A 17410-nucleotide genomic window follows, 5' to 3' on the forward strand; every position below is an offset into this window, starting at 1 on the left:
ACTAGTAAATCGGGGGAAATAGCTAGGAATAGGAGCTTATAGGGACAGACGGGAAAAGCGGGGTGAGCAGAATACATCATGTGCATGCATGAAGTTGTGAAAAAAATATTTTTTCCTCATAGATAGAAGATTACAGTAAGAAATAGAAGACATTTGATATCAATCTGCCACAACTACAAGTACACCTATGTACATGCCCCTAGATATATAAATCCACATGAACACACACATACACACACAGACAGATGAATGTTCACGCTCACACACCCACTCCTCCAAACTTTATAATTCCTTTCCAGAGATGTTTTTCATGCTGGAGCATCTCATGGATTAAACTTCAGTAATTTGGAGGAGTCAGGGCCACACACCTGGAAACCAAAAGACTTGTTCAATGTCATTACAATATTTTAATGAATGAACTCTGGCAAATAAATGCCTCGGTCCCCTAGATGCAACCAGCATGCTTCAATGCTCTAGCTATCTGCTTGTTCTCTTATCTATTCCCAGAAGCCTCAGCTTCTCTACAATTCTACCTATCCCTCCAGATCCATGTTGGGTACTGCCTTTTCCCTAAACACTTCGGTCATTTCAGTTAGAATGTCCTAGGTTCGGTTTTACCACACACCCTCTGTCATGCCCATGTAGGCCCTGTAGTGTTCGGGTTCTCAGCAGTCCATTCAGGGACAGAATATGTGGTTCTCTACTTTGCCAAATGGGGGGGTTTGATCTAATAACTTCCTAAAATCATTTAACCGACACCTGCTACTGCCTGTGATCATGCTAGAAATTCATCCTCTCAGCTGGGAGAGAGCGTGCAAGCAAGTGGCACCTCACAAGGTGGAATTTGACCTTGCGTGTAAGAGCTTTTGGAGGTTCTGCGTTTTAGTGCAGTTGTTGTATTCTATGAAGGTATTCTGAAAGTCATCAGGATGCAGTCAGGAATGCAGGAGTATGTTCGCCACACAGTAATTTATCAGGAGAACACTGGCAACAAGCATGCATCTCACCACATTTGAAAGCTTGGATAAATTATGGCAAATTGAAGCCATTCAATTGAATTTTATTTACACCATTGAGGGAAAAAAATCACAATGTAAGAAATACTTTTTGACCCAGGGGAAAGCATTCATAACATATGAAGATGTAAAGGGAAGTTATACATGCAAGGAGAAAACTCACTAGCAAAGAAATTATGCCTACTTAGCTTGCATATAAAAGCAAGTCTTAGAGAAGCCTGTCCCCTCAGCTTGTATAGGTCAGGGGCATAGGCACTGTGATCCTTGTAGATTCTGAACCAAAAGACATACAGGAAATGTTCTCAATCTAATCAAATTCCCCCCTTCTTCTCTTCCTCTAAGTTCTGTAAAGTTTACCCTTTTAAAAGTAAGATTTATTATTTTATAAAATACATTGAACAATTAGCAAGAGCATTTGTTAAAGGCCTACACATAGTAAGCCAGACATGGTGGCACATGCCTGTAAACTCAGCTCTTGGTAGGCAAAGCTGGCAGGATTACTCCATGTCTGAGGCAAGTCCAGGCTAAGCAGTTAGTCCTGGGTCAGCCTGGGCTATACAGTGAGTCCCAGACAAGCCTGGGCTATGCAGTGAGTCTCACTCAGGTCACCATGAGCTCCAGGCATGCCGAGGCTGGATGACATATGAGATGAGATCCTGCCTCAAAATTAGTTAACTAATTAACTATTTGGAAAAAAAAATTATGCCTACTTAGCTAATTAATGGTAGGCATACACCGAAAAACAAAACAAAACAAAAAACAAAACAAACAAACAAAAAAACTCAGGTGTTTGGTCAAAACTTATGATATCAAAATGTATTCATTCTGCTATGTGTGGTGGTACATGCCTTTAAACCTAGCACTCAGGAAGCAGAAGCAGGCCTCTGTGAGTTTGGGGCACCGTGGTCTAAAGAATGAGTTCCAGGACAGCCAGAGCTGTTACGCAGAGAAACCCTGTCTCAAAAAACAGAAACAAAACAAAACAGTGATCATTCTTCAAGATACTGAAAAATGTATTTAAGAAGTTTTTGCTTTTCTCTATCTCTAAGTAAATGTGTTGTATTCTCCTACAGTGGTCCCAGGACAAGTGATGTCTTTCCTGGCTTTGTTTAAAAAGAACAGAGTCTCTTAATAATGTCTAAATCAGTGCATGATAGTTGTATTGTAGGCTTCAAAGATTATAGGCAATAAGGAGGAGCCTGGAAATCCAGAGGAGTGAACAGAACTGGGGAATGCATATCCTATGGGAATCTTACCTCAAGGTCAAGGGAAAGGATTGCCTGGACTTTCCCAAGCAGAGCTGCAAACAGAAACCAAGACACACACACACACACACACACACACACACACACACACACACACACACACACCCCTCTGTAGCACTCTTAGCACTCTTTCCTTATTCTCTATAGAGAACAGTGGTGTAAGGTAGCCCTGCTGAGGATGGCCCAGACTTCATCTCAGGAAGCCAGAGTCTACAAGGTTTGAATCTTTGAGAGGCACTCCCCGGGCCATTATGCTGTGGACTTCCTTATTAGGATTTGGTGGTCCCTTTAATGTTAGAGAATACCAGGAAAGTAACAATACCACACACAGGCACGTGAAGTTATGGGCACACTCCCTAGGTCATCTCCCTTGATCAATGAATACCCATACAGCCTGTGTAAAGATTCAAGATGTTAGTGAAATTCAGAGAGATTAACTGGACTCTCATTTTCTGGAAAGACAGCTGAGCTATAGATCCTGTCAATGGTTTGTCAAGGTGATGTCAACGTAGTAAATGACCAGGCCAAAATTATGTGAATACACATAGTCTTATTCTAGACTAGTATGAACACTTTGACTCACAACAATTCTTCAAAAGTTCATACCATTACTACTATTATTAATTATTAAAATAAATGGCTGTGGTGGTATGAGACTGTAATCCTAGTACCCTGGAAGCTGAGGCAGGTGGATGCTTAGTTTGAGGTCATCATGGGCTACATATGCAGAGACAGCCTCAAAAAACAAACAGGGCTGGAAAGATAGCTAGCTCAGAGGATTAGGGTCACCTAATTGCCTTTCCGAGTAGTACAGCTGGATGCCAGCACCTATGTTAAGCAACTCACAACTGCCTGTAACTCCAGCTCCAGAGGATCCAAGCCTCTCTGGCTATACTCATGTACACATCACTACAGACACAGACACGGACACACACACACACACACACGGACACACACACACACACAGAGACAGAGAGAGAGAGAGAGAGAGAGAGAGAGAGAGAGAGAGAGATACACACTTCAAAAATAATAAAAACAAAGCTTTAAAGTTTTAAAACAAACAAATAAAAAACATAAGAAGAAAATATTTTAAATGTCTTTAGAACAACTTAAATGAACTTCTGGGACTGACAAAGCTGGCACATCCCTGCACGCTGAACATATATGTGGTGCATGAGAACCACTGAATACATGACTTTCAAAACAGAGAAGATGCTTCACTAAAACAAGGTGCTCCACAGCTGGCTCCTTCCCACTTATCTTCTAAAGGCGCTATTATGTGTCTTAAATATGATGATAAAAAACTACATTTGGGTATGGAGAATTAGGCTTGGGGAATACATAATTCAATACTTGTGGTATTGAGACTCAAACCAAGCTAAATTATGAATCAAAACCCAGAACCAACTATATCAATTTGCATTAAAATGAGCCAATCCATCCTTTGTACAAAGCTGAGAAATGAATCCATTAGGGGGGAAAAAAAAAGCCTATAGAAACTGGAAACAAAAACGTTCATATAGCCAAAATAGTTTCAAAAATAATGTAGCTCATTGTTTTTCTTTTTTTTTTTTTCTTTTTTTTTTTTTTTTGGTTTTTCGAGACAGGGTTTCTCTGTGTAGCCCTGGCTGTCCTGGAACTCACTTTGTAGACCAGGCTGGCCTCAAACTCAGAAATCCACCTGCCTCTGCCTCCCGAGTACTGGGATTAAAGGCGTGCGCCACCACAGCCCAGTTGCTCATTGTTTTTTCAACTTCAAGATGAGAACAAGTACCTAGGCATGCCCAAGACTACGGGTGATGAAACATCTACACAGGGGATTTCCTTCCTAGTACAGTGAAAATACAACGAATGATAACTAAAAGAAAGTATAGCAATGACTTAAGCTACTTTCTCTTTCTTTACCCCTCAACCGCATGGTTCTTTGTAGCTCAGGATAACCACTGTGACCACCTGAAATGAAATGCAGAGAGACACTGAATCTGGAATCAGAAAACCTGTCAACAGTGCCAGTTAAATCATGTACTGGCCAAGCATCGCCTACTCTGTGCCTTCACTGTGGAGTTAAAAGAGCTTGTTTCTCCAGATGTTACATAGAACTGGTGACAATTTTCTTTCCCAGACAGATGATAGGTAGGAAGATAGATAGATAGATAGATAGATAGATAGATAGATAGATAGATAGATGAAAGATATGTAGATAGATGATATATAAATTAGATAGATAGATAAATAGAAGATATATAAATGGATAGATGATAGATAAAACATATAAAAATATATATTAACACTATCTTAAAAACACATAGAACGTTTACAATCCTATTCATTAGGCGTCTCTGTCCGTGTTTCATTAGACGCTTTCCCATGGAGTCTAGGGTTGTTGCTTTCCTGTTAATTTTTATTGTGCTGTGGTTTTCTATGTCAACAGTTTTTGTTTTCCTAGTCCTTTTACAGTAGGAAAAAATACAGACACCATAAATATGGCCTGAGAAGGTGGCTCACTGGATAAAGTGCTTGACTTGAGCTTGATTCTCAGAAACCACAGAAAAATGTTTGTTGGGTATGGTGGTGTGTGTGCACTGTCTTTGTAATCCCAGAGCTAGGGAAGTCTAAACAGGGAGAATCCACCCCAGTCTGGACAGCTTGGTGAGGTCAGGCCAATAAAAGATCCTGTCTCAAAAGAGATGGTCACTTTTGTGAATGTGGTGTTGAACAGGTATGGAGCCCATACACAAATGTATATAAGTGCTTGGCCCATAGGAAGTGACAGTATTAGGAGCTGTGGCCTCCTTGGAGGAGGTGTGGCCTTGTTGGAGAAAGTGTGTCACTGTGAGGGCAGGCTTTGAGGTAGCATAAGGTCAAATGTGGCTGGTGTGACACAGTCTCCAACTGCTGTTTGAGGATCCAGATATAGAACCCTCAGCTCCATGTCTGCCTGCACTCTGCCATGCTTCCCACCATGATGGTAAGGGACTGAACCTCTATACTGTAAGCCAGCGCAATTAAATGTTTTGTCTTGTTTTGTTTTTTTAATAAGAGTTGTCAAGGTCATGGTGTCTATACACAGAAACTGTCTACCAATTCTATAATAAACATGCACAAATATGTATTAGGAGGAGGAGGAAGAGAAGGAGGAAGAAGAGGGAGAAGAGAAGGAGGAAGAGCAGGGAGAAGGAGGCACCCACCCTGAAAACCAACACCTTCCAGCAACTGCAGGGAATTGCCCTTAGGGCCTTACATATGTTAGGCAAATGTTCACCTGGCACAATACACAAAGCTTTGATACTTTAACATTTCAATACAAGACAGAGAGTCACTAAGTTATACAACCTGACCTTCAGTTCACTCTACAAACCACCCAGGCCTGGAACAATCTTCCAGCCTCAGCTTCCCAGTTAGCTGAGAGTACAGAACCTGTACCACCAGGCCTGACCCAACTACTTCACTTTCCATTCTAGAGGGATTCCGTTCCGGCTTTATCAGGCCATGCTGTCACAGCGGCCAATTATTTATTAAGCATTAAAAAGCACTGTCCGCTTCTGTGACTGAGCTTTGTTACAAATCAGTCTTTCAGAACTTCACAGACCTGAACAAACTAGAAAAAGAAAAATGAAAAGCAATCCTCTCCCACACTCCACATCCTTTCCAACTTCAATTACTTGGACTCATTTACCTTGCCTGAGATGAACAAACTTCGAGCAAGTGAGAAAACGACAATGGTGTGACATTGTCTATATTCTCCTATCCCTGCTAATTGCTTAATTTCCAGAGCTAAATATAAACAACTAACTTCCCTTTGAAAGGCCAGCAGGGCTCTGCCGAGAACCAAGAGAAAGCGGTTCGTGCCTATAGCTTTCAGATCCATACATACAGGCTGGAAATTTCCATTTGATACTTAATAAACTGCACCCCAGAGGAAACACAAGTCATCAAGCTTTTAGTCACGATGACAAAATAGCATTTTCTGAATCTAGAGTGCTATGCCAGCTCTCTTCTCAGAAAGAACTTTCTGTTTACTCCCTACTGTATCCGCGTCAGTCACGCAGAGTTCCAACTAACGTTTTTTGTTCTTAAAGAACCACTTAACTTTGTGACCGGCATTTGGGGGTGGGGGTGTTTTTCGAGACAGGATTTCTCTGTATTTTCCTGGCTGTCCTGGAACTCACTCTGTAGACCAGGCTGGCCTCGAACTCAGAAATCCGCCTGCCTCTGCCTCCCAAGTGCTGGGATTAAAGGCGTCCGCCACCACCACGCCCGGCTATTTTTTAATCATGTAAAAAGCACTGCATTAAATCATAAGTGAAGTCATTGGTAACATGGGTTTTCTGATTAACGATATGTTACTACTTAAGTAATAAAAGATAATTTTGACATTCGCGTTGATATGAGGAATTATGGTAAAAAGGGAGGTCACAGATCAGCTAAGCTGCTGCCCCTTTGGGAAGCCACAAAACAAAACTCCTGTGACAGTCACAGGCAGGGAGGAAGGTCTCCTGTTTTGAGTCAGTAATCTGGACCTCAGCAGGAACTGCAGAAGACAGAGCATTAAGAAAGTACTCGTTCTGGGAGTTCACACATCTCTGATGAGACACCACAAACAGCACCAAGGAAAGGGGAGAATAAATGTGAATCCCTCCGCATCCGCCATTTTGCTCCACGGCATCTCCACCTCCATACACCTTCTGAACTACCCAACCCACTGGCTTCTCATGAAAGCAAGAACTGACTCATGATCAAGGGGACCTCAGGCTAGGACGTCCATTTACTGTGGCTCAAGAAATATGTGTACGGTTTGGTTACTGAGAGAAACCAAGGGAGCCTGACAGATGGTCTTAAAATACCTCTGTCTTAACATTCAGACTGTGGCCAAGTCAAGCTTGTTTCATGCTCTGAAACACTTCAGGGTTTAGTTATCCAAGGAGAGCAACACACCCCACCTGAAAGTAAAACCTGTAAGGCTTATTTTAAAATGCACCACTCACGTGTTCTATTTTTTTCCCCCAAAACACATATGTTCAACCTTTTTTGTTTTGTTTTGGTTTATTTTTTTGTTTTTTCGAGACAGGGTTTCTTCATGTAGTCCTGGCTGTCCTGGAACTCACTCTGTAGACCAAGCTGGCCTCGAACTCAGAAATCAGCCTGTCTCTGCCTTCCAAGTGCTAGGATTAAAGGCATGTGCCACCACTGTCCAGCACATATGCTTGACCTTATATGAACCTCATATTAACATACAGATGCCAGGCAGCATGTGAACTTAAAAGTCATGTCAAACACTGAGTGATTGGGATATGTTCAGTTATAGAGTTACCCTTTATAAAAGTACCCACACAGGGTCTATGTGGTTCTCACACACAAACATATATACAGACGTCAGGGAGGAGAAACTGATTTTGTTTAAACATCACTTGTCATCCCTGGCTTTCCAAGCCGTCATTGTCCCCTACTAATAAGCCAATGGTGGGAGAAAAATGCACAGAATGAAGGGGCGAATCAGTCTGGGCAGTAAGAAGACAATATTGACCACACGAACAAATCAACACTCTATGATTCTTGAACAGCTGTTTCCTTCTTCATGGCACCTGTGCACAACCTTGAATTAATAATATACACCAGGATGCTTAAAATATTTTAACTCATAGGACACATGACAAAATGTTTGGGCACAAAATTATTTCAGCGAAACTGTTTTACATACATATGCTGGCAGCACAAAAAAATCATAAAACTAAATCAAAATAATTAGCTAAATCAATAAAAATGCTGAAGTCATGAAGGACTCAATTTATAATACTAATTATTTTTCAATGTTCTATGACTCACCCACTAATCTACCTTGTAAGAATCTACTTTTTACCACGTCAATTATTAAATATGCCATTAAAAATGTCCCTGAGGGGGTGGGGGTGGGGGTGGGATTATAAAATTCCTCTCTAACTCAACATAACCTCAATCAGGTTTCAATTCAAAGACTGAAAACAGGCCAAGATAATCACAAAATGCAAACAAGTTAAAGTCAGTAGCAATCTTAAAAGTCACTTACATCCAGCTTTGTGTCCACTGTGCTCTAATAGAGGAAAAATTATCCTCTAGAGTCATTAATATTTTAAAGAAGCTAAGTGATCTAAGCCAAATCAGGAGAAATTAGCATCTAGCGTGGGGTGGCTCGAGGTCATCAGGGCAATTTCAATGCTGCTGCTTCTCAAGTCAGCAGCCAATGTGTTTCTGTTTCCTGCCCAAATTTTAGGGATTGTATAACCAGAAAGAAACACCTTTAAAAGCAAAAAATACAACACCATGTACAGTTGGAGGGGGGTTACTCAGAGCCACAGTTTCCCCAAGTTCTGCCCATCCCTGTCCCTTTCCCTATGAGAAATAGGCAGGGGGAAATACATACAAATAAATAAAACTCAAAATAAGAATACTGTGCACAATTTTCCAGTCGTTTTTCACTTACTTATAAATGACTGATACCCATACAACAGACAAAAGAAAGATGTGAAAGATGAAGAGGGTACAAATATTCAGACACCAGTTTTCAAAATGCCAAGATGAACGCAAAATAGACTCTTCTCTTCTCTCTCTCTCTCTCTCTCTCTCTCTCTCTCTCTCTTTCTCTCTCTCTCTCTCTCGTCTTTAAATGTACTTGAAATATAGACTTTCTGTATTTTTTATGGCAAAACACTGAAGTATTTAACATTTCCTTTCTAAAAGACTAAATTTAGAGAATGTAAGGGATATAGGGGGAAATAGCTGTAACAACATTTGCAATTTAAATAAAGAGAATTCAGTGTCTCGCTAAGCAGATAAACAGTACAGCTGGTCAAACTTGCAGCACAGTGACAGCACTGGTAACAAGTAGGCTCAGTAGATATAGATACCATGCCATTAACAGAGAAGGACAACTGACATTTAAGTCTGTACCTATAATTTTATCCACAATGATATGCATTAGGATCCATTTCCCACATACAATAAGATAAATAAAAGATACCTGCTACCAGTTCATTTATTCATAGTCAACAACAGCATCACGCCACTTCCCTGTCTGGAGTCCCCAAACCTCATATATCACTGCCTGACACTGACACCTACTGGAAAGTACTGGAAGTGTGTGCCCCCCCCCTCCCTGTCTGAGCAGTAGCTAATTTCACATAGGGTAGAGAATATATAAAGGGTAAATTTCAATTGCAAATAAGACAACCTCAGGTTCCCAAAAAGTAATGCCCGTGCCGAAGATTTAAATTCTAAGGCATCTTTGAGAAATTACAAATCTCAATAAATCTTCCCAAAGAATACTCCTGTTGGAAGTGAACTTCCCCATGACTCCAGTAACATGATGTGTGCTTATTCAGGGTCTTATCATAAGACTACTTAGTAGCTTTCTCCAGCACCTTAACTTTGCTTTATGTGTGGAAGTCAACGCACCCAATGGCCTTACAGCTCAAAACCCCTCTGCTTTTGTGAAAGTGCTTATGGGAATAGATGAGAAAAATAATAACCCAGCTTTTTTTTAATGCTTCATACATTTATATCCTTAGCTTTAAAAAAGTAACATATATTAATGATTCATGTATCTATACCAATACTTAAAAAGTAAAATACTAATACTTATTTAGTGAATGCATTTTTCTTCTCCATTATCAAAATTGGCTTTTTGTGAAAATGTAAACATCTTACAAAAACACACGGATTCTTTAAGCAGATGAAATCTCAACATATCCAACAGTTAGTTCTGTACTTTTCCGACTGGATTAATAAGTTGGATCAAGCTTTAATTAACTTAACACAAATGAAAATATAGCATCTCTTTAAAGCACGTCTCACTATATCAATCGATTTCCTAAGATTATATTTTAAAAAGTAAGTTTCTGGACAGACATATATTAAATTAGACAAACTGTAAAGCACAACACTGTGATTAAAAAAAAAAATCAAATTAACAGAATCCAGCTTCCCAGCCTAGACCCATTGCTTTATAGGCAGAGCCTAGGTGCTTCAACACATCAAATTTAACATCTTCAGAAAAATAATGAGATAAGAGGCAGTTTTCCCAATTACTGATCAGTTGATCTTTTAAAGAACAGTAAGATTCCTTCTTTAGAAGCATACTAAGAATTGTACAGGGAGAAAATTGTAATAACATAAAATTTGATTTGCTGCTGCTATAATCTTCCTTTTGCATCATATCATCTTGTTTTTATAAAAATAAGGAGACAGTACGAACACTAAATAAGATAAGACCATGGGCAATAACAAATACTAACCCAAAACAACACAGGAGGACGTGGGACGGCTTGTGTTTAGAATAACTGACATTGCATTCAAAATGTATAACTGTCAAACAAGTTATATCCTAAAACACTACTTAACCCACCTGGCCACAGAAAATTGTGTTCTTCAACTTTAACTAGGACATGTGGACACACAAGAATATAAGAAATGTTTACAATGGGGCTAAGCTTGTTTTTAAAATGGGCATTACTTTTCTTAATTGGAAAATATCAGCTATAAAAAGAAGAGCACGGTAAGCAATCTGTTGAAAGAGCATTCTGAGCTCTCTGCTTGATTTTGCTGGAGCTTAACATTGTATTAATGTGTCATTAAATATTAAGATATTGTAAAGTACCCCAGAGGTAACAGGTCTTAATGAAAATAGTTTGTCATATTTTCTCCAAACAACCCATCTCAGAAGACTAGGTTATAGATGGTAAAATAAAATATGTACTAAAATAGTACTTGTCTCATAGGCTTAAATAAATTTTAATGGAGCGATTTCTTTTAACAGCTTTTGCAATCAGTTGCCTGGAAAGGGAGTTTTTCCTTTCCTTCAGAGGAGCCTGAAAGATGAGTATTTCCTAGCCAGGCAACAGTGGATTCTTCAGACACCCACTCCCTATTTCCAATCAGTTACCTTGCAGAGCTTCTGGTACCGCGGAGAGGAAACTGCCATCCTTTGTAAACGATGTAACAAAACCACAACTTTCTGCAGAGACGTTCTCACCACCGCCATCATTTTAAGTTTACCACACTTCTGAAGAGTCCTCAGAATTTGCATTATAAATGAAGAGCAGCGATCATTTCCTCCCGGTCACTGGACAATGATTTGCCAGTTCTCTGAGCATGCTCGTTTCCAGACATGCATTTGAAAGATAAAGGGGGGTTTAAGGTTCTAGAGAAAAGGAGGCTGGGAGTCCATCAACTTCTTGATTTGACAAAAACACTGAAGAACGCCACCCAGACAGCCCCCAGCAGATGCTCACAGCCAGGACCTGCTCAGCCTGGCGTGGCCAGAAATGAAGCAAGTTGCAGCGTGGCCAAGCACTGCTGGCTGCAGGGAAGGAGAGCGCTCCGGAGACGAGAGGATATTAAGTGAAGCACTAAAGCTAAAGATACAAAGGCGACTTCCCCTGGGGACAGAGAGTGAACCCCATCACGGCCACGGTGCATGCCTGGTAGCTGAGTTTACATGAGGAGACCGGGTGGCAGGGAACATGAGGCTTTACAGAGAGATGCGAGCACTCCCAGTGGAACGCGGCTCCCGCTGTGCTTGTGGAATGAGTAGAAACACTGAGGAGCACTAAGGGATTTGTCTGGAAGGACAGACTGAAGCCCACTCTGTGCTAATAAATCACCTTAAGCCAGTCTGGGCATTGCATCATCCAAAACAAAACTGAACATATTTACGGAGGGATGAAGGTTTACCTCGGCTCCAAAGGCAGAGCCAAAAGATAGGCTTCCAGGTCCCTGCACAGGAGCAAATCAGGCCAGAAATCAAATAGGACCCCTTAAGTAAACAGCCAAGTTAATAACAAGAAGCCTGCAAATGACTGTAGAGCATCACCCTCCATCTCCCTCTTAGACAGCATCTTCGTAATCTTTCTGTTTGTCCTGAAGCTGTTTTAATTTCACATATAGGAAATCCAAGAGAACAATTGTACATCATATGAAGGGTGTGTGTGTGTGTGTGTGTGTGTGTGTGTGTGTGTGTGTGTGTGTGTGTATTATGTGCATGTATACATACATGTCTGAGAGACGTTTTGCACTATGATAACCAATTTGGGCACAATATCTTAGAGGACCAGAGTATCCCAGGATGATTAAGTGGCTGGGCAAAAGGGCACAGCCTGAAACTAAGCCCATATGTTTCTCATTATCAAGGTCCGGCCTATCCTAATTGCCCAGGGAACACTGCTCATTCACCTCTCTGTGATGCTATGGTCAGGAAAATGACATTTTCAGGAACTTCTTTTTGCTTCCTCTGTCTCCTCAGTCCTTCACACTCGTGTGATTTAAGGTCTTAGATTGGGTCAAATAGAGCTGGTTCATCAAACTTCAGCCTGTGTATGTATAATTTGCCATCAGCTCCTTATTGAGAACCTATACTGCCTCCTCCTGGTGAGGCTGCCAAAGCCAGAGACATTCCATTAACATAATGGAAAGTGCTTGTTCTTAGTTAGATAGGAATACAGATTAGTTAGTGATAAAACAAGGTCAGGGTCTGAAGGGTTGAGAACGGGAACTGATCCTAAAGGGAAGTGGACTTCTGGGGGGTGCGTGTTTGTTCTATGTCGACCGCAGCTATGGCTGTACATCTTTGAGTGTACAAAAAACTGAATTATAGAATGTACATAGACAGGGCAGTATGTAAATAACAGATAGATGACTAGATATAAAAAATATGAACTTACAAGTTGAGCATCGTTCACATGAAAGGCTTGAGCCCAGGAGTGCTTGAAGCTTCAGGATTTGGTTGTTTTTGTTTGTTGTTTGTTTTTTGTTTTTTGGGGTTTTTTTTTGGTTTTGTTTTGGTTTTGGTTTTTTTTGGTTTTTTGGTTTTTTAGTTTTTGTTTTTTTCCCCATCATGGAATAAAATAGTTGCATAAATACACTGAGGTATTCCAGGGGTGGGACCCAAGCCTACAGATAAGTCAATTGTGTTTCACACAGACCTTAAGCACAACCCTGAGGATGGTTTTTATAGCATTATTAGTGATTCTATGCATGGAAGAAACTGTCACGGTATAGAACATGTAGGACATCATGTTAGCATTTAACAACTTACAGAGTTTAGAGTATCTTGGTTTCAGCTTTTTGGTTTTTTGGTTTTTGCTTTTTTTTTTTTTAAGTTGGGGATGCTTAACTTGTATAATTCCTGTTCCAGAGCCAGCAAGTGAAACGGGGGTTCACCCCACAAGTTGGGTGCAGTGGTAGAACTGAACGATCTTCTGTCTCCTACAATAGAAGTAGAACACGTAGCTAGCAGCAAGCACAGGGCAGGACAAGCGGAAGACTGTGAAAGACAAAGACTTTCGGATCAAATCCAGCACATTCTCACATCCACTCCGCAAAGGCCATAGGGACTCCGAAGCTTATCCGGAAAAGAACTAACACTTCTCAGTAGTTGATACTGCAATAAATAGAGCTTACAACTAAATGTAATTAAAATAATGAATGCCCTAGACTGTGGCAATGAAAATTAAGACAAATGCGTCAATTAATAAATTGAGTTTTTAAATCAACAACAGTTTCTTCTTAAAATAAAAGAGCCAAATTTGGCACCTTCTACGGGAGGCTACTCTTAACACTTTATTCTGCTTTAATCAAAATAGAAGAACGTGCCATCCCTTCAAGTCCAAACAAGTCTCTCCTGTTACCTTCTTCTCCTATGATACCAACTACATTGGATTACCACACACATCTCATGTTCACCTCCTCCCAAGGCCTTCAACTCCTGCAGGGCTGTACTTCTAGCTACTATCACATCTAGCACAAATGAACCTAGCAGGTACCCTTACTGTCTCTGTCACTGAGGACAAATCCATTCCTCACAGAGTCGTCAGCTAGATTCCTGTAACTTGGAGGCTATAATACCTCACTCTCTGGCCTAATCCCCTTTATGACATCTCCCACCAGCAGCAGATTAAATATACATTATACTGCCAGGTACACACCACCACCACCACCACCACCACCCTGCCATGTACAGTTCAGCTCTCAAGGAGCATCTCTCTCCAGCAAGTCATCAAAATCAAATTTTCTCTTACTGAAAGTCCTCTGCCTAGAAGAAAAACCAAAACATAAATACAAGAGTCCAAATGACCAAATGTCCATAAAAGAAATGGTCCAGAAAGGCTTCAACCACCATTGTGCTTCCAAGCCCTTCTTTATTAAAATATATTCAGAATCATCTTTAAACTGAACACGGTATAAACTGTATCTCCATGAAATACCTCTGTGGGGCTTTATATCTGGTTGGCACAAAATGCTAATCAAATACAAACAGTGAACATGTCATCTCAGGACAAATAGATACAGATGGACGGATAGATAGATAGATAGATAGATGATAGATGAATGGATGCATTGATGAATGAATAGATGGATGCATTGATGGATGATGGATGGATAGATAGATAGATGATAGATGGATGTATAGATAGATAGGTGATAGATGGATAGATAGATAATAGATGGATGCATAGATAGATAGATGACAGATGGATGAATAGATAGATAGATGACAGATGGATAAATAGATAGATAAATAGATAGATAATGGCTATCAGAATAGATCCATCCATCTCCTGATCATGCAACAAGAGTACAATGAAGTAAACACCACACCTTACACAGAAATCTCAGATGGCTGGCTCACCACCACCAGCAGCAGCTCAACACCAGTAAATTTATTTCATGATTTCAGGTCTTTTCTGATTTCCTCACATACCTTTCCATTTCTGAACACGTTTCCATTTGAAATCATGCACACAAACGAGAAATAAACTACAAACCCATGGGAAAATTTAAATTCCTTTATCTCAGAAATGCTCAGCCAGTGCCACTACATATCTAACAACCATCTATCTATACAGTGCCAGAAACAAAGTCATTGGATTAATTTTTTTGTTTTAGTCAAACAATGGGAGGGCTATAAACTAAGAGTATCCAATCTAGAAGAGCAGAAGGTGGAAGCCACAGAGATCACCATACTGTGAGGCATCCTGGACACATTCCACGTTTGTCTTCAGATAAACAGATATCTGACTCAGCTGTTAGCAAAGGCCTGCCTTCGTATGAGCCCAAACAGACTATGTTAGCAACATCAGATTATTTTTGAGAAGCAATTACCGTACACATTTTCTCTCCATCCATTAGCCAACAGCCTCCTTGGGCTGTCAATGTTTGCCATAAGACAAGTAATCCCCAGCTTAGTTATTTTTATTTAAAAGATTCCCACCATTTCTATTTAAATTTATTTTTCCCATAGCTTGAATATTCATTAAAAATGGAGAGGAGCTGGAGCTCTGGTAAGAATATATCCTAAGAGAAAATGTGTGAGAAAACACCACTAGACTCTCCAATGGGCCTGTGTGCTGCTCAGGCCAGATATTAGCAGGGTTCATGTGGAACCTTCCTTCCTTCCCACAAGTTACTGCTTACTGGGGGGCACAGTCTAAACAGCATTGAAATTAACACCACTATAAATTAAATATCTGCAAGCATGTGTAGATCAAATTTATAGTTGTTTAAATCACAAAACTAATATGGTTTAGCGTTTACACACACTGAATGCCCACTGCAGCCTCCTGAAATGAGGACTTTCTCGAAATATTTTAGCAATTCACATTAACAGTCATTCTGAGGGTCGAGAGAGTGACGGGAAAGAGCACCTTTAACTTTGATACTTGCCTGGACACACTCATCACCAAGTCACAAGAACAGTGTGCAATGCATAAGAAATGAGCAAGCCAACAGACATTTTCTCTGGTATTTGTTTTTCTTTCTTTTCTACCATTTCTTTGTGTTGGCTGGGGTCCATATGTGCACGTGTGTATATGTGGGTGCCCTTGGACTGTGAAGGCTGACCTCAGATGTCTTCCTCAATCACTCTCCTCTCCATTGTTTTAGACCTGATTTCTCAGTCAACCTGGAGCTCACACACAGTTTAGGGAAGACTGCCTGGCCATTGAGACCCTGAAATTGCCTGTCTCCACCCTCCTACCCACAGCTTGAGATAGAAGACCCACAGCAAAATCATCAGGCAACCCCCACACTAAACCTTTGACAGTACAAAGAATTCAAACTCAGGTCTTTATGCTTCTGTGGCAAAAACATTGCCTACTAAGCCACTCTTCCCAGGCCCTAACTCTCCTTAATTTCACTATGAGACTGTAAGAGTCTTCACACATAAGGATGGATTATAAATAAGCCTATTCCAAATTAAACAAACTTGTTTTAAAAGTTTTTTAAATTTTCTGTGAGTGTGCACATGTGCATACACATGTATAAGTGTGTGGGCATGTTTGCATGCATGTGTGCCAGTGTGTGCACATGTGTGTACAAGTGTGTATGCATGTGTTTGTGCACATGCACGTGTGTGTGTGTGTGTTCTCTTGTAGAAGGTACAGCAACAACACTCCTTTTAACACATTAATAATAATTATTTTTAACTTAGAAAATTTAAGAGTAATAGTTCCAAAAAAGCCTCTAGACCTTTAATCCAATTTGCTGATATTTTATAATATGGTCTTTTAGATATTTCAAGAGAAAAGCATTCTTAAGAATGGATTAAAAATTGGTTAACAGTACTAAATTTCAACTGCAGAAGTTAGAATCAAGTGCATTTACTTGGGACTTGATCCTGAAACATCATGTAAACAACAAGAATAGCATCCCTATGCTTAAAGAACTATGTGAGCAACTAAGGTAGGTAAAATACATACACTCAATGATAACAAAACGCATGTTCACCACAATGGCAGAAGACAGTAGTCAAAGTGATGAATTCACATGTTTGTAAATAAGTCACAGCATACAGACAAAATGTGATGTGTCGCTGTGGCACACAGGAGATGCCCCTGATGAAGCAACTTTTTAAAAGTTGTAATTGAGAAGGCTTATCTAAAATTGACAAGAAATGATCACTGCATTTACCCACGATAAGAGAAAAAGACGCAGGAGCACAGAAGGGCTATGACTTGGAATGGAAAGAGAGATTCTGGCATGCTTCATATAATTTCACACAAAGTTATTTAAAGAAAAGCTTTAATATTACCACATTTCTCAAGAATGAGATTTGAACCTCAGACTGCATATGTAGTCATGATTATAAAGTAAATACATAAA

At 40.1% G+C, this 17410-nt stretch overlaps 1 protein-coding gene across 15 annotated transcripts in view; it reads right to left on the bottom strand.

Moving 5' to 3' along the window:
* Positions 1–17410, bottom strand: part of Utrn (utrophin) — a 487702-nt gene that overhangs the window by 221109 nt on the left and 249183 nt on the right. Inside the window, exon 1 of one of the 15 annotated variants that reach the window (XM_006512715.4) lies at positions 11196–16848. The exons of 13 other annotated variants lie outside the window; for them this stretch is intronic. In XM_006512715.4, the coding sequence (XP_006512778.1) occupies positions 11196–11339 (144 nt within the window). In that variant the 5' untranslated portion in view covers positions 11340–16848. Of the gene's footprint in view, positions 1–9275; positions 9353–11195; positions 16849–17410 lie in introns of those variants that run through there. One more of the 15 variants, XM_030245068.1, reaches the window with a different exon arrangement.

The sequence above is a fragment of the Mus musculus genome, chromosome 10 (assembly GCF_000001635.26).
Source record: "Mus musculus strain C57BL/6J chromosome 10, GRCm38.p6 C57BL/6J".
In the NCBI taxonomy this organism is placed as follows: Eukaryota; Metazoa; Chordata; class Mammalia; order Rodentia; family Muridae; genus Mus; species Mus musculus.